General features: G+C 37.4%; 3 protein-coding genes across 5 annotated transcripts in view; 1 reads left to right on the top strand and 2 right to left on the bottom strand.

The window, feature by feature from the left end:
* Positions 1 to 15,134: 15,134 nt before the first annotated feature.
* Positions 15,135 to 16,385, bottom strand: sloth2 (sloth 2). The gene has a single exon (XM_067786040.1). The coding sequence runs from the start codon at positions 16,383 to 16,385 to the stop codon at positions 16,179 to 16,181; it is 207 nt and encodes a 68-aa protein (XP_067642141.1). The 3' UTR covers positions 15,135 to 16,178.
* Positions 16,386 to 16,388: 3 nt separating this feature from the next.
* On the bottom strand, positions 16,389 to 17,190 carry sloth1 (sloth 1). Of its 2 annotated transcripts, none has more exons than XM_067786038.1 (3): positions 17,035 to 17,190; positions 16,770 to 16,925; positions 16,389 to 16,528 (listed from the first exon to the last, which is right to left on the bottom strand). In XM_067786038.1, the coding sequence occupies exons 2-3, from the start codon at positions 16,921 to 16,923 to the stop codon at positions 16,425 to 16,427; spliced, it is 258 nt and encodes an 85-aa protein (XP_067642139.1). In that variant the 5' UTR covers positions 16,924 to 16,925; positions 17,035 to 17,190; the 3' UTR covers positions 16,389 to 16,424. The 2 variants fall into 2 exon arrangements, with proteins under 2 accessions (XP_067642139.1, XP_067642140.1); XM_067786039.1 differs by having other exon boundaries at positions 16,977 to 17,128.
* An 8,852-nt stretch (positions 17,191 to 26,042) lies between these two features.
* LOC137251448 (uncharacterized protein DDB_G0283357-like) overlaps positions 26,043 to 26,958 on the top strand; it is a 102,920-nt gene continuing 102,004 nt past the window's right edge. For both annotated transcript variants that reach the window (XM_067786042.1, XM_067786043.1), the window contains exon 1: positions 26,043 to 26,688. In XM_067786042.1, coding sequence (XP_067642143.1) covers positions 26,317 to 26,688 — 372 coding nt within the window. In that variant the 5' untranslated portion in view covers positions 26,043 to 26,316. The remainder of the gene's footprint in view (positions 26,689 to 26,958) is intronic.

Consider the following 26,958-nt stretch of genomic DNA (forward strand, 5'->3'; position numbering starts at 1 on the left):
TCTTCCAAAATAAAATGTATACATTTTAAATTTTTTGTATATTTGTATCCACTCATTAAAAATGTATTCAAATGTATGCAATTGTATCCAAATGGCAACCCTGGCATGCACATTGTACATATCTGTTTTCATATGTACGCACTAGGGTAGATCTCCTGCGATCTCATGCTATTAGAAAATATTGTTTAGGACAACGAAAAATTTAGCCTGTCAAAATTGCAGGTTTTAATTTTAATGTTAAGAGGTGCATCATGCGAATCTAGTTTTCTCTTACAAATTACATGGGGAATTTTTATTCGATGTGTACCTACGCTTTAATGACGTTTACTTAATGATCCGGTCTTATAGCGTTTTCTTTTCTGGCAAAAGTGTTATGATTTTTGTACGCGGCGCAAGAGTTGTAAATATATTTTGTTCTATTCTAAAAAGCAGGTAACGCCTTCACGGGGTATTTCGTTCTTTTGTGTAATTGTTGCAGGCTCACAACGCAAAAGCGTTACACTTTTACCCTGCAAAAAATGGCGGTGTGGCAGAACAACCCTGCTAAACCACCTGATCGTGTCAATTTATTTTCATAACTTCACAAATTTTTAGCGACGAAAATTTAAATGAAGGAAATAATTCTGTGTGCGTTTTTGAAAATCGGCTAATACACGGGGTAGCCATTTATGTTCTTTGCATGCACTATAAATGTTGCAAATTTTCTGGGGTAGGAGTAACTCTATTAAGGCTTTACCATTTACTTAGGAAAACTTTTATTTCAGAAAAGAAAACTCTATTATTCTCCTGGCAAAAGTGCGTAAGTTAGTCTTAACATTTTTTTTTTAAATCAACACGGCTTCTCAGCTGCTTGAAACTCACACTTTTTTATACGAATGGGTATTGCTCATCATTAAAGACCCAGCGCAGGTACACTTCAAATAAAAAATCAAAACCTTCCCATATAATTTTGTATGGAGAAACTAAAATCGCGATGAGGCACTTCTTAACATAAAAATTGAAAGCTGCAATTTTTAAGGACAATCTTTTTCGTTGTTCTCAACAACATTTTTACTATACCAAAAGAAAAAATTTTACTTTTTATATCTGGCCCATCCTAAAGAACATAAATTATGAAATACATCTTGCTCTTCTTTACTCTTCATATACATCTACATTTGTGGTTAAAAAAACGCTTAGATAATGTTTAGGAGGTCTATCTAGCGGCAATTATTGAAGACTCGCAGCAGTGGTAAATAACTTGCTACCAAACGGGTTGTTCTGAATAGCGGAGGCACGCACCTCTGTTGGTCATAGAGTATAACCTATAGCTGAATCGGTTACAATTAATAGTGGACACACACCCTTTTTCGGTCATAGAAGTGGAGAATGACGCAGAGATAAAACGGAGAGACACATTTCAGTTGCCAATGAGTATAATGCATACCGCAATTTAGCAGGACTAATTTTAAGCGCAAAAATTTCATAATAGATAAAATTACACCTTAAGCAGTCCATATAATGTTTGAGTGCATATGTATGTATAAAAACACAGCTATAATGTGAAAATCATACCATTTAGAATTTCACTGCTATTTTCGTGTTCACAACTGTACATACATACATGTTAGCGCGCATAGATGCTAGACTACTGTTGCCAATTTGGTCCGTTGGTTCCTTTTTTAAATTTTGGTCCTTTTTAGAAAGTAGCCACGATTTTGGTACTTTCCTTTCCTTTTCACTGAGGGAAAAATTCAAAATACTGCTCACAAAATTTGCCACACACTCGTTAACTCACATATAATTTTCAATTTACTTCAATGTAATTCTTAATATAAAAATTGCTCAGTCAACAAAATGTAACAGAACAATGACATTTCACCAACGAGATAATTTAGGCGAGGCATTAAAAAGAGATGTGTTGGATCCTTGGGCAAGCACATTGTCATTAAATTTGGTGAAAGACATAGGCTTATCCTAGAAATGTGGAAATGTTATACCTAAATAATTAACGTAGTATTTGTATACTTTTAATATTTCTTTCCTATTTATTAATTTAAACTCAGCTGATGGTATCTATTTTTTGTAGGAAACCAAGGAAAAATCTTAAATTTTTTATATTTCACAACGAAACGACACTCTAGTAAATTGACGAATTGTTTGTATAACAATAAACTAAAAGAAAAATTTGACCCTTTTTTGAGATTTGGTCCTTTTTCGATGAATTTTGGTCCCAAATGAAAACATGATGTGGCAACCGTGCTTACTACAAATGATTTAAGTAATGCGTAAATTTAGTTGCATAAATATGTTGATTGTATATACCTATGTTAACAAAAAAGGAAACGTTTGCTACTATAACGGTTTATAAAATGCATCTCGCTCTTCTTTCTTTCGAAAATCAGAGAAAAGTTTGTATTTCGATAAGCTTCAAATGGCATGCGCGCAGGACTCCTGCGCTAACGGGTACACGTGGGGTATGCATATTTTTGTATGTAATTATCATTTAGTAAAATTTTTTGATGGTTTCAACTTCTTTGTTACCGAATTCGATGTTTTATTGTTTCGCGATTTGTTAACTAAAGAGGTTGCTCTGAGGAATTTCTTCAGTTGCAAATAAGAAATAGATTCAAAAAGTTGTGCGTCCTAAATAAATGTGATAAAATATTCAGCCCAATTCTAAACGAAAATTCCGTGCGAGTTTTTTCCCTTCTCCCATTCCTCGTATTCTAAATAAAAATTCCTTGAGAGTTTTTTCACTTCTCCCTTTCCTCCTATTCTGACCAATGTTCGAAAAAGAGGAAACCGGTTATGGGAGAAAAGTAGGTATTATGAATGTGAGGGAGAGGGAGATTTCTTTGCCATTTCATAGGAGTTTTTTCACTAGTTAAATTGAAGGGAATGCATCAAAATAGTTAAAGGAAATTGGTTCTTTTAAGAAAGAACACTTATTTGTACAAATTTGCGCTAAAATATGTATTTACATTCTACCACAATATTCTCACTGTTAATACAACAACAACAGCAACAATATTCTTTATTTTAAGTCGAAAAGTATATCATAAGCAACGGAAGAGCTCTTTGTATATTTGATGCATCCATCCAGAAATTGCGCAAGGATTTTTAAAGAATGCTTAATTAGATTTTGGCATATGGCGAAAGGCGAACTCAACTCGACGTGGCCGCCAGAAAATTGCTTTGCAGAATGAAAGCAGGTAACTCCGGCGGATTTGTGTTAACCCACCGTCTTCTTCTTATGCTCCTCTGTTGATGTCGCTGTGGCACCAATTCATTACTCATTTCAGTGAATACCACATGAAATGCAATAATGTGCATTGTTTATTCCTTATTTCTTAATTTCAAACAAATTCGCAACAATAATTAAGCTTTTCAATTTTTTAAACAAAATAAGAAATGCGCAACGAAATTTCAATTGACAAAACAGCTGACTTCGAAAATTCGAAATTCCTATTCCCCAATTTTTCTTCTCCCTAGGAGAAAAGAATTGGAGGAATTTTTCCGCGGGAATAAAAAAATCCGCGAGAACAAAATTCCGCGAGAATATTTAGAATTGGTCTGATTATTTATTAATAGAGTGAATTTTGTGTTATTTTTATACGAATTTAGTCGACATTTCTTTAAATCGCGAGCGTGAAAAAGTGTATCAAGAAGTAAGTATTTTTTTAATTCATATCGCAACATTTAATTAGAGCACAATGCACTAAACTTTTGTTTTCATCAACATTTTAAGTTGGGTGGTAGTGGTAATAATTTCTAATTTTACAAAAATTTATTGAAAACTATGAAAAAGATTATTATCTTCCTTCCGCTTACACACATGTTCCTTGCTTGATGTATAACTAGGAATTTTTCACACGCTGCATGTTGTCGTAGGCAGGAACAATGCAAATGCATTTACTTTAAATTCAATCATTACCTTACCATTTAATAATGTACATAACTGTCGCATTGACATTTCAATATTAGAGCATGAACTCATAATACAAACAGACATGTGTGTACCCACATAATTAATAGCTGTGTTTTTTTTAGTTCTATATATGTATGTACGTTTACGCGAAATTGCTGCGCATAAAATTTGTCCTATTAAATTTCAATACGCATTATACTCAGATGTAACTGAAATATGTGTTTTTGTTTCACCCTCTAGACTAATTCTATGTAACCCTCTAGACTAATTCTAACAAACGCATGTATGTATACATACATATGCAGCTACACTGAAACAATAGCCGTGTTTTTTTATACTCGCGTATACGTTTCGTTTGCGCGTGAAAAAACGCCTATCTTTTCTTAGATAATGCTTAGGAGACCCATCTAGCGGCAGTGGTTAAATAACTAACATAACATCACAGGGTGTACCGAAAAGCGGAGACACAACCCTCTGATGGCCATAGGGTATATATAGCTGAATCGGTTGCGATGAATTGTGGACACACATAGAATACATAGAATTAGTGTAGAGGGTGAAACAAAGACACATATTTCAGTTACATTTGAGTATAATGCGTATTGCAATTTAGTAGGACAAAATTTATGCGCAGCAATTTCAGAGGTGTATTTATAGTTTGTCTCTTAGCAGTCAATATAAAGTTTAAGCGTAAACGGATATACGCGTGTTAAAAAACACGGCTATTATCAAATACACCAGTATGCCCGTCTCGCACAAACACTAAAACAAAGCCTGTAAAAAAAGCGGCAGCTAACAGAAAATTCAAATTTCTAGGGTTGCTGGAAAAAAGAGTATTTACGTAAAAGCGTTTTGTTGGTCTCACAGACCAACGCGCGGGTATAGGAAGGTTAAAAGATACCAGATTTCCTGGAATCTTTTCACAATTTAAGTCAATACCTAAATACATATGTATGTATATCAAGACTTCCTTCAAAAAAAGTTTATTTCAAAGATCTGCATGTGTTCAGATTCCATGGTTAAGCAAACTTGCCCACATTCAAAATTCTATATATTTGGTTCCACTCGTCGTTTTTGTTTTATTTTGAAGGTAACGACATTTACTTTATAACTGCGTTAAAGAAAGTTTTTATTTTATAAAATCGAAATAGTAAATAAATAATAAAATTATTATTTTATAAAATCGAAATAGTACATAAAAGTTATACTTTTTAAACAAATATTACATACTTTATTCCCCTTTTTATTTTATTTTGTTAGTTCAAAAAATATTAACTAATTTCTCACGTTACTACGACCAACTTGCCTACATTTACTTACAGCAAGCAATAGGTGGCATTAATTTTATACAGCTAACGCGTGCCTACATATATATGTATATACATATGTACGTATGTATGCATGGTCAACTTAACAACAACAACATACACACACACACACATATATATATATATATATATATATATGCAATCATTATTGTAGTACAAAGGACAATAGGATACAAATAAAAAAATAATTTCTACTCCTTTAGTTATTTTATAAATTTTATTTTCATCCACAACGCACATTTCAAAACCTTCGTAAGAAAATATATGTGTACACTAGGGTGGGTCGATTTGTATGGACGAAAGTTAACCGATATCGGGCCATCGATTTTTCGATAGTATTTGGGCTCAGGAAAAAAAGTTCCACTACGCATACCCAAAGAAATAATTTTCGAGCCCGTGAAATGTCATTTTTTTGACTTTTTTCGATTTTGATTTTTAAGGTTTTTTTTCATGACCTACTAAAAAAATTTTCATATGTATACCCTGTCCTACCCAAAAATATCCGCTAAACGTTGTCGATAACAGTTTTTGAAAAAAAAGAATATTTTTTTTAGCGGACATTTTTTGGTCGGACAGGGTATACATGAAAATTTTACAATCAGATGAAGATTTTTTAGTAGGTCATGAAAAAAAACTTAAAAATCAAAGTCGAAAAAAAGTAAAAAAAAAATTATAATTTTCACAGGCTCGAAAATTATTTTTTTTGGGCATGTGTAGTGGAACTTTGTTTTCCTGAGCCCAAATCCTATCGAAAAACGATGTCTCGCTATCGGTTAATAAATCGACCCAGTATAGTGTACACGTTTAGATACCTCATGTAATAATATAAAAAATTTCCTTTTCGAAAATAGAATTTAATAATTTCTATTAATAAATTATAATTTATATTAATTATTTTTGTAAAATTAATATTTTACAAGTTATTATTAAATTTTGTTATTTTATTGTGTTTTTGGTATGGTTGTATATTTGATACTTTGTTCCGCCCTTTGAACTCATTGAGCTGGGTTAGAAATATTTAAATATCGATGTTCCAAACAAGAACTATTGCTTTCAAAATTTTTGCATAGAATTTTTTTGTCAAAAATTTTTAAGGTGTTACTTTTGTTTGGCACGTTGTCCTTTTCAAACTCTCAATATCTCTCGGTATGCTTGGCCATGAATTAGGTAAGTGGCAATAATATAAAATAACCTAGTTTCCCCATGCAATTTTAACAGGCTAAATTTTTCGTTGTCCTAAACAATATTTTCTAATATATGAGATCGCAGGAGATCTACCCTAGTGCGTACATATGAAAACAGATATGTACAATGTGCATGCCAGGGTTGACATTTGGATACAATTGTATACATTTGAATACATTTTTAATGAGTGGATACAAATATACAAAAAATCTAAAATGTATACATTTTATTTTGGAAGATTGAAGTTCTGTCCCTGTCATGGGAACTACAAATTATCAGTAAGATTTCTAAAAAATGTTTGAATATGCAGTTTTAGAGTAAATCAAATTTTAGAATGATATTTATTTTTTCCTTTATATCTATATTATATATATAGATAAACCGTATTTCTTCTACATAATTATTTTGTTGGTATTAGTTTTGTTTAAAATAAGTAGTGTTTGTTAAAAAACGTATAAACAATAATTCCGTTTAAATAAACGCGTTTTCGATATGTTAAATAGAAAAAACTTTATAACAGCGACATTTATTTAAAAACTGAGCGTTGGTAAAATTTTATAAAATTCAGTTGTGTGATCCGTTTAGCCAAAAATAGTGCGGTGATGTTTTTGTTTTAAATATTATTAATTTCAGAATTTTTTTTCACACATGATATAAAATTCAGACGAAATGACTCAAAAAACTATGTATCAATCTATTAAAACGAATTGATACATTTTTTTCAGGAATGATACACTTTAGGAACAAAAAAAATTGCGCGAGTGGCAACGCTGGAACATACATTCAAGGTAGCGAGCATACTTACTACAAATGATTTGAGTAATGAGTAAATTTAGTTGCATGAATATGTTGATTGTGTATGTGTTAGCACAAACTGATATGTTTGCTACTGTAACGGTTTCTAAAATACATCTCGCTCTACTATTTTTCGAAAATCAGAGAAAAGTTTGTATTTTCGATATGTTTTCAAATGGCATGCGCGCAGGATTTCTGCGCTAATGGGTACATATGAAAAAGTTCATATTAGGGTGGTTCGAAAAAAAATTTTGTCCAAATTCTATCCTCTGAAATGTTTCAATTTGATGTAAAAAATAAAACCCTCACCAAAGTTTGGTCCTATTACTCCACCCTAAGTGGTACCCGAAAAAACGGATTTCCCGCCGGGTTTTAAGGTCTTGTACAGGCTTCAAACAATTTGTATGATTTTTTTTCTCTAATCATATCATTTATAAACACTCTTTAATATATTGAGATCTTAATTAATATTGATTCTTTGTCCATTCAAAAGTCGTGGCCATTTGAAGTTGTGTTCTTTGACGAAATTGTGTAAACAGTTATTTCACACTTAAAAAAGTGTAATGATAAAGCATAAATTCACATAGCCATAACTAAAACAATATAATAAAACATAAATTCGTAATTAAGGTCGCAATACATTAAGAGTGTTTCAAATGATATGATTAGAAAAAAACATCAAAAACTTTTTGTAACCTGTACAAGACCTCGATCAAGACTAGGCACCATAAAAATTAAAGTTGAGTTTTTACAATGTTAACGAAAGGGGAAATAAAATAAAAATATCGTACCCTGTAGAGTGGAGTTATAGGGACCCATCTTTGGTGAGGGTTTTTTTTTTTTTAATAAAATAGAAATATTTGAGAGGATGGAAATTGAAAAGTTGTTTTTCTCGGCACACCCTAAAGCACATTATATACATACATATGTACCCGTTATCAGGAAAATCCTGCGCGCAAGCGGGAAAATACAAATACGAAATTTCACAAACTGAACAAACTTTTCTAGATTTTCGAAGAAAGAAGACCGACATGTATTCATAAACCGTTATAGTTGCGACCATCACCACACAAAAACAATCAACATATTGACAACCTAAAATTTACGCATAACTTACTTAAATCATTGTATGCGCGGTAAACATGTATATTGTACATGTGTACATGTGTACATATGTATGTATGCATGTATGTAATACCCTACGTGTTTTCGCGATTCGTGGCTTCAGACTTAAGGGCCCATTACTGATACTTAGCATAGACTTGACTTGGCGTAAACTTGGCAATTTAGCACCGATTATACTCCACTTAGCGCATACACTCTGGCATCATAATCAATAAGTGTCAATCTGTATGTCAAAATGAAATGGAAACAAATAAATGGCATCTCAAAATGTAAACGTCACTTAGAACTTACATAGAAAATCAAAATTCAACAGACTTCTAAGTCAAGTTAAGTGTTGCTAAGTTTTCAGTAATCAGTAACATGCAACTCACTGATTTTCGAAAGTTATAATTTATATTTATTAGGGTCGGCAAAATATAAAATTTAATTTTTCCTTTTGGTATAGTGAAAATATTTTTCAGGACAACGAAACATTTAGGCAATCAATAAGGTATAAATTATTGTAGTCGTTAGGGAGCTGTACGTCGTGTTGTCAAGAAGTGTCTGCTGGCTTGAGTCTTAAGCTAGCAGACACTCCCGTTTCTCGGCACCGGACGCAGCTTTAATTTTTTTTTGCGGTATTAAATTGCCAATAAATGTAATATAAATTATGCAAGTCGTTCGGAAGTCGTAGGTCGTGTTTTCACGAAGTGTCTGCTGGCTTGAGTCTTAAGCTAGCAGACACTCCCGTTTCTCGGAACCGGACGCAGCTTTAAATTTTTGTTTGCGGTACTAAATTGCCAAAAAATGTAATATAAATTATGCAAGTCGTTCGGAAGTCGTAGGTCGTGTTTTCACGAAGTGTCTGCTGGCTTGAGTCTTAAGCTAGCAGACACTCCCGTTTCTCGGAACCGGACGCAGCTTTAAATTTTTTTTTGCGGTACTAAATTGCCAATAAATGTAATATCAATTATCCAAGTCGTTCGGAAGTGGTAGATCGTGTTTTCACGAAGTGTCTGCTGGCTTGAGTCTTAAGCTAGCAGACACTCCCGTTTCTCGGAACCGGACGCAGCTTTAAATTTTTTTTTGCGGTACTAAATTGCCAATAAATGTAATATCAATTATCCAAGTCGTTCGGAAGTCGTAGGTCGTGTTTTCACGAAATGTCTGCTGGCTTGAGTCTTAAGCTAGCAGGCACTCCCGTTTCGCGGAACCGGACGCAGTTTTAAATTTTTTTTGCGGTACTAAATTGCCAATAAATGTAATATCAATTATCCAAGTCGTTCGGAAGTCGTAGGTCGTGTTTTCACGAAGTGTCTGCTGGCTTGAGTCTTAAGCTAGCAGACACTCCCGTTTCTGGGAACCGGACGCAGCTTTAAATTTTTTTTTGCGGTACTAAATTGCCAATAAATGTAATATCAATTATCCAAGTCGTTCGGAAGTGGTAGGTCGTCTTTTCACGAAGTGTCTGCTGGCTTGAGTCTTAAGCTACCAGACACTCCCGTTTGTCGGAACCGGACGCAGCTTTAAATTTTTTTTTGCGGTACTAAATTGCCAATAAATGTAATATCAATTATCCAAGTCGTTCGGAAGTCGTAGGTCGTGTTTTCACGAAGTGTCTGCTGGCTTGAGTCTTAAGCTAGCAAACACTCCCGTTTCTCAGAACCGGACGCAGCTTTAAATTTTTTTTTGCGGTACTAAATTGCCAATAAATGTAATATCAATTATCCAAGTCGTTCGGAAGTCGTAGGTCGTGTTTTCACGAAGTGTCTGCTGGCTTGAGTCTTAAGCTAGCAGACACTCCCGTTTCTCGGAACCGGACGCAGCTTTAAATTTTTTTTACGGTACTAAATTGCCAATAAATGTAATATCAATTATCCAAGTCGTTCGGAAGTCGTAGGTCGTGTTTTCACGAAGTGTCTGCTGGCTTGAGTCTTAAGCTAGCAGACACTCCCGTTTCTCGGAACCGGACGCAGCTTTAAATTTTTTTTTGCGGTACTAAATTGCCAATAAATGTAATATCAATTATCCAAGTCGTTCGGAAGTCGTAGGTCGTGTTTTCACGAAATGTCTGCTGGCTTGAGTCTTAAGCTAGCAGACACTCCCGTTTCTCGGAACCGGACGCAGCTTTAAATTTTTTTTTGCGGTACTAAATTGCCAATAAATGTAATATCAATTATCCAAGTCGTTCGGAAGTCGTAGGTCGTGTTTTCACGAAATGTCTGCTGGCTTGAGTCTTAAGCTAGCAGACACTCCCGTTTCGCGGAACCGGACGCAGTTTTAAATTTTTTTTTGCGGTACTAAATTGCCAATAAATGTAATATCAATTATCCAAGTCGTTCGGAAGTCGTAGGTCGTGTTTTCACGAAGTGTCTGCTGGCTTGAGTCTTAAGCTAGCAGACACTCCCGTTTCTCGGAACCGGACGCAGCTTTAAATTTTTTTTTGCGGTACTAAATTGCCAATAAATGTAATATCAATTATCCAAGTCGTTCGGAAGTCCTAGGTCGTGTTTTCACGAAGTGTCTGCTGGCTTGAGTCTTAAGCTAGCAGACACTCCCGTTTCTCGGAACCGGACGCAGCTTTAAATTTTTTTTGCGGTACTAAATTGCCAATAAATGCAATATCGATTATCCAAGTCGTTCGGAAGTCGTAGGTCGTGTTTTCACGAAGTGTCTGCTGGCTTGAGTCTTAAGCTAGCAGACACTCCCGTTTCTCGGAACCGGACGCAGCTTTAAATTTTTTTTTGCGGTACTAAATTGCCAATAAATGTAATATCAATTATCCAAGTCGTTCGGAAGTCCTAGGTCGTGTTTTCACGAAGTGTCTGCTGGCTTGAGTCTTAAGCTAGCAGACACTCCCGTTTCTCGGAACCGGACGCAGCTTTAAATTTTTTTTTGCGGTACTAAATTGCCAATAAATGTAATATCAATTATCCAAGTCGTTCGGAAGTCGTAGGTCGTGTTTTCACGAAGTGTCTGCTGGCTTGAGTCTTAAGCTAGCAGACACTCCCGTTTCTCGGAACCGGACGCAGCTTTAAATTTTTTTTTGCGGTACTAAATTGCCAATAAATGTAATATCAATTATCCAAGTCGTTCGGAAGTCGTAGGTCGTGTTTTCACGAAGTGTCTGCTGGCTTGAGTCTTAAGCTAGCAGACACTCCCGTTTCTCGGAACCGGACGCAGCTTTAAATTTTTTTTTGCGGTACTAAATTGCCAATAAATGTAATATCAATTATCCAAGTCGCTCGGAAGTCGTAGGTCGTGTTTTCACGAAGTGTCTGCTGGCTTGAGTCTTAAGCTAGCAGACACTCCCGTTTCTCGGAACCGGACGCAGCTTTAAATTTTTTTTTGCGGTACTAAATTGCCAATAAATGTAATATCAATTATCCAAGTCGTTCGGAAGTCGTAGGTCGTGTTTTCACGAAGTGTCTGCTGGCTTGAGCCTTAAGATAGCAGACACTCCCGTTTCTCGGAACCGGACGCAGCTTTAAATTTTTTTTTGCGGTATTAAATTGCCAATAAATGAGGTATAAATTATTTAATATATAATATTGTTGTTTGCTATAGTGTGTCTGCCACCTTAATAGGACCTTTGTATTCTTAATACTGAAATAACTACGCGTCCTCAGATACCCCAATTGAAGACTTTTTTTATAATTAATATTGTAAACCTGTACAATGGTTTCACTTCTCCCTATCCTCATATTCTGAACAATGTTCGAAAAAAGCGGAAAACGGTTATGGAAGAAAAGTAGGTATCATGGCGGAACGATACAAGGTGGCAGCATGGTGACATACCTACAAGCATAAATAAAAGTTCCATGTACTTTGTTTGTGTAAATTTAATGGACAAATGACGCAATCGTACTGCGCCGGAAGTTGATGTATCAAATCAAATAAAAAAGTTTATAATCAGCTGTCCCGTGCTGCCACCTTGTATCGTTCCGCCATGGTAGGTATTATAAATGTGTGGAAGAGGGAGACCTCTGCCATTTCATAGGAGTTTTTTCACTTGTTAAATTAAAGGGAAGGTCATAGTACAGGTTTACCAAACGTTATTTTAAAACACAACACTTGCCTTGCAAAATGAATCGAAGCCGCAAATATGGCCATGTTTCGTAGCAGATTATAATTTATTAATTTTGATATTGTGAAAATGCCGGGACATAGCATTTTCCGGCGGAACACTTTAAAATTGTGAAAAATACGGGATGTCCCGGCCAATACGGGACATTTGGCAACGCTACTTGGTATACATATTTGATGCAGGCATCCAGAAATTGCGCAAGGATTTTTCAAGAAGGTTTAAATAGATTTTAGCATATGGCGAAAGGCGAACTCAACTCGACTTGGCCGCCAGAAAGCAGGCAACTCCGGCGGATTTGTGTTATCCCGCCGTCTTCTTCTTAAGCTCATCTGTTGATGTTGCTGTGGCACCAATTCATTGCTCATTTCAATGAGTACCACATGAAATGCAATACTGTGCATTGTTTATATTTTATTTCTTAATTTCAAACAAATTTGCAACAATAATCAAACTTTTATATTTTTTAAACAAAATAAGAAATGCGCCACGAAATTTCAATTGACAAAACAGCTGAATTCGAAATTCCTATTCCCAATTATTGTTCCCCCTAGGAGAAAGGTTAGGTTAAGTTGCGATGGCTGAGCTGGACACTATGGTAAAAGCTCACTACTTAGGCCACCAATGGGCCCATTGTAATAGCCTATACGGTCTCAAAGAGGCCCCTACCCTGCCTAAAGCGGGTCAAACCACTTTGTGGAATTTATGTATTTTGCTAGAGCCTTGACTTCATAGCTAGAGACCTCAGCAAGGTCATGTAGAAAAGGTTTACCAAGGATGGCCAACCTACGCCTACTAAGCGCTGGACAATGACAGAGAAGGTGATGGACACTCTCCTCCTCTTCTGTACATCTGCAGCTGCGACAATAGTCGAATGTCGTTACCCCCATTCTAGCACAATGCGTGCCTATTAAACAATGCCCTGTTAGAACCCTTATCAGGGACGATAGAACTGATTTGTTTGAAATCAGAAGCGCTCGTGTGCACCCCTTGTCATATGAGGGCCAGGTTAGCCTGGATGTCTCACACGATGATATGGCTGACCATAGTCCATTTGCAATTCTTATAGTGCTTGTGTTCACACGAAGCCTGAAAGTGGATATAGGTATACCTACCGAATCATTTCCCGGAAGGATATGGTCGGTGGTGCCTCTTCTGGCCAGCTCGTCTGCTCTGCAGTTGCCTTCAATATCCCTGTGCCCAGGTACCCATAAAAGGCTGATACTGAAGTGCTGAGCCATCTCGTTAAGAGATCTGCGGCATTCAGTGACCGAGTTTGCGTTGTCGACGAATGAGTCCAGGGCATTTAATGCAGCCTGGCTGTCTGAGAAAATAAACACCCGTTTACCATCCTTAGGCATAGACCCGAGATGATTCACAGCCCTATGTATTGCCAGAATTTCCGCTTGGTAAACACTACAGTGATCTGGTAGTATAGCATTGTGTTGAGTGCTTCAGACGGAGTGGAGCCGAGAGCCTCGGCAATGCAGAGCTCCGAACTCCGTTGCCCCTTTTGAAGCATTTTAAGATGGGTACTTTTAGCTAGTGCAGGCCACCAGACCAAGGCACCATAAAAAAGGCACCTTGGAAAAAAGAATTGGAGGAATTTTTCCGCGGGAATAAAAAAATTCGCGAGAACAAAATTCCGAGGTAATATTTAGAATTGGGCTGATATGGTTGGCTTGACGTCCCTTGGTACTACAGCTTGGGAAGAGTTGGGGAAGAGCTTATATACAATTTTTATGGGGCTTCTTGAATTATAAAGAAGAAAAGGTACGAGTATTCAGGGTGCTCAATTCTTAATAGTTACTTAATGTGTAACTGTGAAGCGGCAAACATTTGGCTTTTAATTTAATAGAAGTGTATTTTTAAACTAAAAAAACAACGTAAAATATGCCACTTGAAATTCGTTTTAGAGGGCAAGGTAATTATTGCATTGAAAGGAAGTATTATTTTCTGATTTCTGCTTTTCAAAATCATCAGAATTCCGTTACCCATTTTACCATTTTTAAGTAGCAAATAACTAAAAAAATATGCATTCAGTACCAAGTACCAGTATAAAGTAATTGTATTTTGTAACTAAATTTTTTAATTACCAATTACTTGTAATTAACCAAACACCATTAACAAGTATATTCATTACTGCGCTGCTCTGATCAGTGTGATCAACTAAGATGGTCCGGCGTTCCCCCCAGGGGGTTAGGGGATCAGAATATACCCACGGTAGGTACGCCTTTCGTAAGAGGCGACTAAAATACCAGATTCAAGGGATTGTGTAGCACAACCCTTTCAGGTTGCCAGAGCAATATATAGCTTCTCCAAACCCAATTGTCAACCTCACATATCAGTGGCGAATTCTGTTTCATTAAGAGGCGGGACTCTGGCGACCCCGAACTCCTCATGGATCTAGGGCGTGGGAGGGCGGCATGGCCAAGAAGGTCGCATGTGGTCATAACAAATCGTTCCCGAAATGGTCGGGCTTTGTATCGGAACGTACCGTATTTGCATCCGGCAAAGGACCATAAACATCGATAACACCCTCCAAGGCCTTCGGTGAGTGCCCTTAAAAGCTACAACGACAACAACAGGGTCTGGCGTTTGCCGTGGTCGTTATCAGAAAAGAAAAGGCATGTTTTTTCCGAGGGTTGTTAGATTTTTTCATCGAGAGTGCCTTTTACGATGCGTATCCCATAACCTCCTTAACCCAGTTTATAGAAATAAAAGTCGGTTTACTTTTTATACATATGTATGTAGATTTTAAGAAACATAAATAAGAAAGAAATATAATGACTAATCTCCATTTACATAAATATGTATATACAAATAGACTATAATCAGAGGTCGGTCTTACTTTTTTATCTGCGTTTTACGTTGCTTTATTAAATGTATTATCGCTTATTTAACAGGTTCATTTCCCATTCAGCCTCAAGGTAGTATAGGAAATACGAGTAAAATGTTAAGAAGCAAGTGTTGAAACCAACGAACTTAAAAATATAAAAAGAAGGTACGACGTCTTGTGGGGGTGCAAGTTGTCAAGCTGCAGTTACTGCCACAATTACCCACTATGCTTAAATTCTTCAAATTCTTTTGTGCAGACACGTACGATAAATCCGCCATTATTGAATTTTTTCAACAATCATACTGAAGTCGTTGTATTTGAGGCCTCCATAACATACTTCTTGAACAAACTCAACTTGAGATAAAGACAAAATTTTACCCCGTTCTTTTAATACCACAATGCTAAATACTTTCTCAAACATGTTTGAATTTGGCTTCTGTTGTTGGTTATGGTCCTTATATCTCTGCACATTGCTGCCGAAAACATTCATCAAGTTAAATAAAGAAGCAATACAATAAACAACTTGTTGCAAAAATGGTACTGTTGTAATTTCTAGATGTGTACGCCCAATTGGGTCTTCTGGTTCAACAAACGAATATAGATCTATAATGACTATACTGGGTTTAATTGTCCAATCATGTAAATCAAATAATTTTCGTATCGCGGTGCTAATATTTTCACAACACATAAAAATTAGACGTTGCAACATTTTCTTGCTTTTATGCAATTCTATTTTCAATTTTTTCATAAGCGGAAGTAATTTAGGTATTGACTGAGTAAGCACTACAATAGTTTTATCTGTTAAAGTAAGTTGCAATATCGCACCATACATATCGCCCACATATTCTTTACTTTTTGGTACAAATAATATATTATTTATATTTTTCTGTGGCGAATTCATATTTTTCGAGTAACATAAATTAGGTTAACAAATTACTTTTGGACTACGTTAAAATCATCGAGTGTAGAGGATTTTGTTTCTTCATGTTTCTTTAAATTTTTCATTTCACGTTCTATATAGGTATTTAAGTCTTCTAGTGGTTTATAGTACATATGCACCAATTGTGAGCCGGCCATCATTGAAAGCATTGCTGCCGTTAAAAATTTCATATACTGGCCCCAGCTAACACCAGCAGGCATTTTGCGAGGTTGTTTTCACAAACTGCTACGCTTGGTATCTTATGCTTGCGATGCTTCCTTGGTTATTGCATTTACTTGTACTTGTGTTGTGTGTAATTTTTCTTCGATGAAATTTTTAGCTTGCCGTTTTTTAAAGGTTTTGTCTATAAGTTTATAAGCTTTTTAATAATTTCAATTTGCAGACAAATTTTTTGTCCAGTACGAAGAATAGTAGCTACATTTCATATTCATGGCATCGATGACTACTAGATTACAAACGGAAGCAGGAAAGTGACCAAGACAAAATATGGTCCTGTCCAAACAACTTTCAAACCAATGGCATTCGATATGAATACCAAAATTGGTAATCTATTCTTCGTGAGGACATGATGTATCATCACTTACAAAAGTTGGTTTCGCCAACAGTCCAGTTAATCATTGAAAATTCTAAAGTTGCTCCGAGTACAAAAAACAACGGTAGAAATCTGTACATTCCAAGTCGTTGCTTACCTGGCCATTTATTTAAAATACGTTGGATTCGTCTACTGTAAAACGGCATACCTGGAAGGAAATGTATTACGTAATATACGTGTCGTTAGCAATTATAGTTACTTGATATTCTCCATATTGAATAAATATTTATGTATCCTATTTTATGTAAATAGCTTACTTAATTTAACACTACCACATTAATCAATATGGATATTGCCTATGTTTTCCAAAACCATAGATCATCCCAAAAGTATTGTGGATTGTATGGTTCACTTGCCGTCATCCAGTGAGTTTTACAGCTCCGGCTCACGCCAAATTCTCACGGGAATGCTCTGGATCATTGAGATACTTGAGAAGCAGACGTCGTGAAATTTTCGCACACGTGAAATGTGATAGGCAGATGTCGCCGCTGATTTTCATTTAACTCATACGGCGAAAGGCTAAGCAACGACATCTATTTTTGAAAAGTTGGGCTTATTAAAGGCAGCGTTGTCAAACTAAAAAGAAGTAATTAACAAATTATCTGGCTCACAAATTGAACAAGACCTCTATCTGGGTTTATCTGGCTCAAAACGATCAAACGAAAGTTGTTGTTGCATTTAGGCAAGGTGCACACGAGGCTACGCGTCATAGACGCTGCAGGCGAAATTTGTACGCTTTGATGTCGAACACATGTATTTGAATGGAGAGCTGCATACGAGGCGTCAGCTGCATGAAAGCGACAAAGCATGAAATTTTCGTGTAGCTAAGCGTTCAGCAATGGATCGAGGAAAGCAAAGAGGTGAGTTTCCCTACCATTAGTAGTTTTTTCAAATTTCTGGACTCTCGCTGCGAGGAGCTTGAGTTATCACATTCGAAGATATCCTCTGTTGGAAAGGCAACCTCACCATCCAGCAACAAGTCACGGAGTCCGACCACACGAGCACTTGTTTCTTTTGACGGCAGCAGCATCAACTCAAAGTGCATGAAGTGTAGCTCCACTAACCATACAATTTCGAAGTGCCCAGCGTTCGCTGGCCTACAAATTCAAGACCGACGTCAGTTCGTCAAAGATAAAACACTATGTTATAATTGCCTAAAGGTAGGACATGCATCAAGCACGTGCTCATCAAAGTTTCGGTGTAGACGCTGTAACCGTCGCCACCACACTATGATTCACACTGATACTTCTGAACCAAATACCGAGGTAACTTCAACAGTACCGACACAATCACAACCCGGTTCAGTAACCCCCGTGGTGACCACTACACCAACCAAGCCTTGGTCTACCTCAGCTTATGTTTCACAACCATCCCATTCGTTAGACGGCTCTCATTGTAACGCAGTATCAGCTTTCAAAGAACGTCGTAAAGCACTATTGCCCACCGCACTAGTCACTGTTCGAACTGCTCACGGACATTTCATACCGTGTCGAATTTTGATCGATTCGGCCTCAGAATTGCCTTACATTTCGGAACGTTGTGCACAAAACCTCGGCATTCCACGGTCCCCCTCTCGCATTGTGGTAACCGGAATCGCCGCTTCAAAGGCTGAGACAACGAGTGGCTATATTTCTTTATTCGTAAAGTCCCGTGTATCTGAAAGTAACTTGACCGTAACTGCTCACGTGTTAAGTAATATAAATACGAAGATACCAGCGACAAACATTGACACCAAGTCAATGCCGGAGTTGCAGAGTATTCAAATTGCTGATCCCACCTTCCACATTTCATCAAAGGTAGATATTTTGTTAGGAGCTCAGCATGTGTGGGATGTTTTCACTTTCGACAAACTAGCCGATAACGTTGGCAATCACTTCGCCGTATCTACAATTTTCGGCTGGGTAGTTACTTCTATTATGTCCTCGGACTTAATTTCGTCAACGGTATCGCACATCACAGCAACGGATGTAGACCATACGCTCCGTACATTTTGGGAGATAGAAGAACCCAGACAGCCTCCATCCACTTATTCCGATGATGCCTTTGTAGAGCAACATTTTCAAAAGACAGTATCGCGTCATACGGATGGCAAGTATATTGTCAACCTACCCTTTAAGGGGCAACCACCTTATTTCGAGAACACCTTGCAAGGAGCAGTTTCCAGGTTCTATGCTGTAGAGAGACGCTTGCTAAGAAATGAGCTATTAAGAGGTCAATACATACAATTCATGAGAGACTATGAGTCGATGGGACACATGCGCGAAATAAATGAATGCGATGACATAGTCGGCGATGGTCAGGTCTTTTATCTGCCGCATCACCCAGTTATAGGGAAAAAGTTAAGGGTCGTTTTCGATGGGTCCTATGGTGATATTAGGGGCGTATCTCTTAATAGCGTTTTACATGCCGGCCCAAATATTCAACGCAACCTTTTTGCAGTTTGCTTAAGATTTCGTTTTCATCAGTTTGTATTCACCGCGGACATCGTGAAAATGTTCCGCCAAATATGGGTATCAGATTCTCATCGCGACTACCAAAGGATAGTATGGAGGGAAAAGCCCGACGTGCCTTTGAAGCATTATAGGTTAAACACCATTACCTATGGCACGGCATGTGCGCCCTTTTTGGCAGTAAGAGTTCTGCAGCAACTAGCATATGACTACAAGGAACAGTTTCCTAGGGGGAGTCGTATACTGCAGGAGGACTTTTATGTGGACGATGTTCTCACAGGCGCATCTTCGGAGACAGAGTTAGCTGAAATCCGAGACGAGCTCATTCGGCTTCTTCGCAGAGCTGGCTTGGAATTAAACAAGTGGGTATCTAATTCATCTAAAATAACTACAGAAGAAACCATGCAGCAGCCGATATTGTCAGACGAAACCACCAAGGTACTTGGTTTGTATTGGAGTCCTAAGACCGATAAATTGACTTATCGAGTACAGATGGTTATCCCATCCGTGCCTAGTAAATGGGATGTTCTGTCAGCTGCTTCACGATTGTTTGATCCCTTAGGTCTCTTGTCTCCAATCGTTATACGCTTCAAGATTATGTTTCAATCTCTTTGGCTACAAAATCTCGGATGGAATGATCCGCTACCTACGGACTTTGCTAACCTATGGGCAGCATATCAAGAAGACGTTAACCATGTATGCAATTTAACTATCACCCGTTTCGTTCCCAATAGTCAACAAGTATTGGAACTCCATGCATTCTCAGATGCTTCGATCAAAGCATACGCAGCTGCAGTATATTGCCGCTTCATAAATGAAACAGGCCAGTCCAACGTCTCTCTGATAGCGGCGAAAACTCGTGTAGCCCCTTTGAAGACCATTTGCTTGCCTCGGCTCGAGCTGTGTGGGGCCCTGCTTCTAACGCGTCTGGTCAAGAACATTCTTGACTCAATGCCTTACCGGACTGTTAAAGTATATGCATGGTGTGACTCGACGATTGTTTTATCATGGCTATCCATGCCCCCAGTAACGCTGAAGACCTTTGTTGCTAACCGAACCAGCGAAATTCTCGACACTCTTGCCCGAGATATTTGGCACCATGTAGCATCTAAGGATAATCCAGCTGATTGTGCTTCACGAGGAATGTCAGCTGAGAAACTCATAAATTTCAAGCTCTGGTGGACGGGACCAAACTGGCTACATAGCGAAAAGGAACTCAACAATACTTTAAGAAAAAAGCAGAATATATTTTTAAATACAGCCCCAGAGGTTGCAAACGAAGTTAAGTCTACCGCCATTACCATGGTATCTACAAACGAAGCTGAGGATGATATATTTAGCTTGCTGGTTGAACGAGTATCGTCTTGGCACCGACTGTTACGAACTCTTGCGTATGTTCGTCGATTTATTAACCGCATATGCAAACGCACGGTATGTTCCACTTCCATAAAGTTAACGTACGATGAAATTAACCATGCCCGGAACGAAATTTTTCGCTATGCCCAACGCTGTTTCAAGGATGAAATCGAATCACTTCGCCAGCATCAGGGTATAAGCAGTCGGTCAAAGATCACAAAACTGACACCATACTTAGATGAAAATAGCCTCCTTAGGGTCGGAGGTCGGATCTCTAACTCTGACCTCGAAATGGAGGCGAAGCATCCGATCATCCTCCCAAATCGAACTAGGATAACTGAGCTTTTACTGACGAGCGAGCACCTTCGGCATCTTCATCCGGGAGTTTCAGCGCTCTTTGTCATAGTACGACAGCAATATTGGATATTGGGGGCCAGAAACTTAATAAGAAGAATAACCCACGCGTGCCTGAAATGTTTCCGCCAACGGAATACAAATACTCAGCAGTTGATGTCAGATCTGCCTAGAATACGTGTGCAGCAGGCCAGTACTCGGGCTGCGATTATGCGGGACCCATAACCATGAAACTATATCGAGGTAGAAACGCTCGCCAATCAAAGGGATACATCTGTATATTCGTTTGTCTTGCCACCTCAGCGATCCACATAGAGCTGGTAACAGATCTTTCAACTGACGGCTTCTTAGCCGCCCTTCGTCGTTTTGTATCTCGCAGGGGTAAGTGCACTCAAATCTTCAATGACAACGGACGAAACTTCCTGGGTGCGTCACTGGCACTAAATGAAATGTACGACGTCCTGATGTCGCAAGTGCATAACGAGCTAGTTGCTGAAGTTTTGGCAGGAGAAGGTATTCGATGGAACTATATACCACCTCATGCACCTCATTGGGGCGGAATTTGGGAGTCCGCTGTCCGCTCCATCAAGCTTCATCTACGTCGCGTTATTGGCAGCACTATCCTTACAACCGAACAGCTAATTACGCTTCTGACGCAAATTGAAGCTGTTATCAACTCGAGGCCCCTCGGCGCAGCACCTGATACAGATATTGATTATTTATCACCTTCCCATTTTCTCATAGGACGACCGCTTACAATGGTACCTGAAGGCAGCTTGCAGGACATACCCGAAAATAAGCTCGACTACTGGCAACATGTGCAAAACATGTACCAAGGCTTTTGGCGTCGTTGGAGTAGCGAATACCTGACCTCATTACAAAATAGACCCAAGTGGAATCGTCGTTCGCCGAACATTGCCGTCAACGACCTCGTTCTAATTAAGGAACCTAATACTCCGCCTTCGGTATGGCCTATGGGTAAGGTAGTCGAAACATACCCGGGATCTGATGGTCTTGTACGCGTGGTTAGGCTTCGCAAAGCCCGAGGAGAATTGACACGCCCTATCACGAAGCTATCAGTTTTACCTGTATTCTGAAACGATGTTTCAGTGGCCGCCGGGATGTTTAGAAATAGTATCCGAGAACCTCTTGAATAATCTCATCGTATTGTTCATGGCATGGCAACCCTAACACATTCAAGATGTGGTGGCAACGTAGTTTTTGCTTTCACTTTATATTTGTCATTCGTTTAATAAAATAAACATTGTACATATTTTTTCTTTTCCGCCAAGAGTCATCCGACAATAAAGTCAGTCAAAATCAATTCGGAAACTTTATTTCAGTGGAAACAAAGGTTAGTATAATCATCAACAGCCGCAAAAGAATTGCTTTTTGCGGTGGAATTGAGGCATAAAGACCTTGGCATGCCTCCATAACCCTTCGATCGTATTTGTATGCTGGCCAGTTTCGGGGTCTTTAAAGTTGAGTGAGTGGTTCACTTTAAAATGTACATAACCCTCATCCTGTAAGCAATCATATGGCTATAAACGATATACATAAATGTATATTTATAAATGAATGAAATATATAATTATCAAATCAACGAACCTTCCAGAAATCGGACACAACTATGCTACCGGGTAAAATCCATTCTTTTATGATTTGCAGCAAAGTATCTTTGTCCCTTTTCTCCACAGGTACCATAAAACATCGGTTAGTTCCCCTCTCCACCCCACCGAACACCCCTTGCCCTTCTACACGATGACCGCGGTGGTACTTCCGACACCAAACTTACTTTCGTCGATTTCAACAATCACCCCGTCCCCGACAATCTTAGTCTTATTTATGATCATACCATCAAACACCACCTCGCGGCAAAAGCTGCTCCAATCGACCGCCGTATGTTTTGCTATCGTGAGCTCATCCATAATGGAATCAAGGGTAGTGTTTTTAATCCATAAATACGCGAAAACTGCCATTTTGAAAATGGGAAGCCTTGATTTATCGAAAAATGTATTCTTTCTTAACGAGACTTTAACGTTACATCTACGTTTGCCCTTGCCCTTCTTGAGAGCACAACACCTAAATAATTTTAAAAATTAACGTGTTACATACACATAATCACATGCCAGCATATATAACCTAACCTCCAAGAGTAACCGTCACCGCTATCAGCATTTTCAATTAACTTGAGAACATGGCCTGCACTACACAAATACTCGCCCTCGCTGGGAATCAATCCCCACTCTTGCAGTGTATGCAGGGCTGACTCACTTATGGGACCACTTTCACAGCACTCAAATATTTGATAAATTTGCAACAACTTTATATTTGCCATAATAATTTGCACTTGTATTTAACAGTTTAAATTAACACTTTTCAATAAATTGAAATAACGGTTATTTTCCAAACATCTGTTAAGGTCCAGCTAATCTTCCAACCAACCTTATAGAAATCAATAAAATCGATTAATGGCGCCTTACCATAACGCCATATCGAATACATTTATTTCAATAAAATTGTTGGTTAACGCTATAGAAAATTAATTTAAGCTTTAAATACCAACGTATTAACGAAATATACATACACATAAATACATATGTACAAATAAATATGCGTAATTTACTTAGTAAATATAGCACTTTTAAACATCGAATTTTTTAAGTATTTTACGGGATAGGAATACAAAAAGCATATCAAATGAAAGGTAATTTTACTACCTATACAATGAAAAAAAACTTTGAAAATCGGTTCGATACTTAAAGAGAAATTTACATTTAAAAATATGCTTCATATGAACTTTGACCCTTAATAACTCCTGTTATTGTCATTTGCCCACAAAACAAATTGTGTAGTTATACTCACCTTGACCATGTCTATCAATCCTCATACATCTTTTTTTGATTTTGGAATTGTCCGTGAACTGCACTTAAGCCCCCCCCCCCCTCCCCCCCCCCAGGTATTCAAATAATAAAATTAAAATTTTTAAATATTAAATAGAAAATAGAACTTTCTATAGACGTTCCTTTAACAAGAACGGCATATCGAGTGACACTGTGAATGGGCAAAGCGAAATAAACTTTAATTGCCAAGTCAGAAGTTTCTTTATATTAACAAACGCAACACGTTGCATGATTGTGGCGATATTACTGGCATGCATAAGATTGCGTTGAACGCATTTATACGAAAAACCTCATTGTGGCCTTAAATTTTATTGCAAGAAAAACATTACAAGAAGAATTCGACATTTGCTTTGGCTTTGAGCACTTTCACGCTTTGCAAGTGAAACTATTTTTCCCACTCTTTGGTAATTTTCCACTGTTTTTCACAGTCAAAAACTGCAAAATTTTTGGATAGTGAGAATATTTATAAAGGTGTCTGTTGTTGTAGCAGTTTAACGGTGCTTTTGGAAATTTTGTATACGAATTGGCAAGGCGAAAAAGTTTTAATTGCTACATCTGAAGTTCCTTTACCTTTACAAATGCAACATTTTACGTGATTATGGGGATGTTATTGCCATGAATAATAATAGCATATGTCCACCTAGAGCTTAAACTGTTAAGGTTTATTAAATCCCATATTTTAACCTGCACTGTAGTTTGATTGGACGTTTTATTTTTTCGTATTGAAAAAAACTACGAAGTGGGGCCACGTACACAGTTAAACATTTTTTGAAGGTTTTCAGTCACCAAAAAATTTACGTTTTTTAATGAAGCGCATACTTATAGTCAAAATAAAATATTGTGACCAATAGTACCATATCTAAGCTGGTAGTAAGTAAATGCACAATACCAAAAACATTAAAGCAAGCTACACAAACACATTAATCATCATTTACACACATACATACAAGGCAACGAAGAGATAACTCACGCAGATCACGCACAGTCATCAGTTGAAGTTGTACTCACATATATCTACATACAGATACACACGCAACGCGTATAGTTGGTAACCAAGTAGAAAATTCTAGCAGAAGAAAAGCATATAAAAGTAGCGAAAGCTGAGTAGTAAGTAAGCAGTTTGATTTAAGTTTAATTGCGAAGTACTCTTAACGTAGTCTAATAAAGACCATTTTGTACAGAATATTGGAGAGTTTTATTCAACAGTTTAGCGATACGAACGTTAGTAGAAGGTGTAAAATAAGTAGAGTTTCCCTAAATTCGATAAAATATGTTTTAAATTGACATAATTTTCTATGAGATATCTATGCGGCATATATTTTCACATATATTACAAAGGAAAACATATCTGATTATTCCACTTTGATACATTTCTTATTTTACTCACGTTTGGCAATAAAAATTAAGACTTCAAAATCTTTGAAAAAATCGGTCACATGTGAATTTAAATATTGTTTCTACCCTTGAATATCTCAAAAAATTACATGACATATGAATTTTAGGTTGCCATACCTGAAATATTTGTAATAACTGAAGGTTTATCCTAAGTCTTCCGCGTTTCAATTTTGTACGATACAACTTGGAAGATTTCAATTTAAATCCCATCACATGCTCAAATTTCCAATAAAGCTCTAAGTGGGGATATGGAGTTTCTAAAGGCTCCATTACTGATACTTAGCATAGACTTGACTTGGCTTGAGAACTGTCACTTACAGTTCTGTTAAATGAACATTGCATGTTACTGATTACTCAAAACTTAGCAACACTTAACTTGACTTAGAAGTCTGTTGAATTTTGATTTTCTATGTAAGTTCTAAGTGACGCTTACATTTTGAGATGCCATTTGTTTGTTTCCATTTCATTTTGACATTTTGTCATACAAATTGGCAGTTATTTAAAAGTAGATTTCAACGCTGATTATGATGCCAGATTGTAGGCGCCAAGTGGAGTATAATCGTGGCTAAGTTGCCAAGTTTACGCCAAGTCAATTCAAGTCTATGCTAAGTATCAGTAATGGAGGCTTAAATCTCGAAATGGTTGCTTTGAACGTTTCTATACAAAAGTTGATTGTGGCTCAGACATTACCCAAACGCTGAACCGACTCACTAATTGATTGTGTTTGTATCTTTATCTACCATGCTTTGAATGTCAAAATAATCGATTATAAAATGTCTATACCATGTTGGAGGCTTGTTAATCTACCATAACTAATTTTTTCGTGAAGAAAAATGGCGACTATTTTACAAAGTAATTTGTAACTTGAAATTTGTTTTTCTGCTTCAAAAAACATTTAAAAACTTAAAAATCTTGCATCATTGTGCTGCGTTAAAACAAAACCCAAATAATTAACATTATAAAATACAAAGTTTGTGTAATACGTATATCATAAAAGTGCTTGAAAAAATTTCGCAAAAGGTTCTTTGCCCAATTTTCCTATATAATAAATAGTTCACTTTAAAATTGAAAGCCATTTGCAATGTGGAATCAATGGGCTGGAATGACGGCAGCTGCGCCAATGCCACCAATTCCGGCACCGCAATGTCCGCCACCTCAGCCACCACCCCCTACTGCTGCTCCGCCACCCCCATCAACGGCACCGCCTCCGACTTCTTCAGATCAAGCTGCCGGAACTGTAACAACTCCAGTTATAGGACCGATGCTTCCTACCGCAACTGCTGCTGCTGCTGCTGTTACACCAGCAGCCCCAAGCGGTCCATATGGGCAATACACCGAAGCTCAATATGCTGCATTAACTCCGGAACAGCAATATGCTTTGCAACAGCACTGGCAACAATGGCAAGCTTATCAACAAGAATATGCCAAATGGCATGCGCAATATGGTGAACAAGTAAGTAATTAGTTAATAAAAGCTATTATGGTATGTATATTGGATTTATGTCCTTTGCACACAATGCCTTACATGTGTATGGACAATTTCCTGTAAGCCTACAGAAGAGGAATACCCATTTATACGTTCATCACATAAATTAACGATTCGACACAATGTTTAAATTGTAGAGCAATATATTAACTACACTAATGCAGCTTTGAAGCAGTCTCTGGTAGTTTTTTTTTTTTGGAAATATCTTTCAACAGCAACAACATTTTTCCGCCTCGG

This window comes from Eurosta solidaginis, chromosome 4, assembly GCF_040869045.1.
Source record: "Eurosta solidaginis isolate ZX-2024a chromosome 4, ASM4086904v1, whole genome shotgun sequence".
In the NCBI taxonomy this organism is placed as follows: Eukaryota; Metazoa; Arthropoda; class Insecta; order Diptera; family Tephritidae; genus Eurosta; species Eurosta solidaginis.

Excerpts from the sequence above, each read along its gene's own strand:
- sloth2 (XM_067786040.1), bottom strand. The coding sequence starts at position 16,385 with ATGCCTGCTGGTGTTAGCTGGGGCCAGTATATGAAATTTTTAACGGCA.
- sloth1 (XM_067786038.1), bottom strand. The coding sequence starts at position 16,923 with ATGCCGTTTTACAGTAGACGAATCCAACGTATTTTAAATAAATGGCCA. Across the intron at positions 16,529-16,769 it reads TGTTGGCGAAACCAACTTTT|ACAAAACCTTTAAAAAACGG; the intron begins GTAAGTGATGAT and ends ATAAACTTATAG.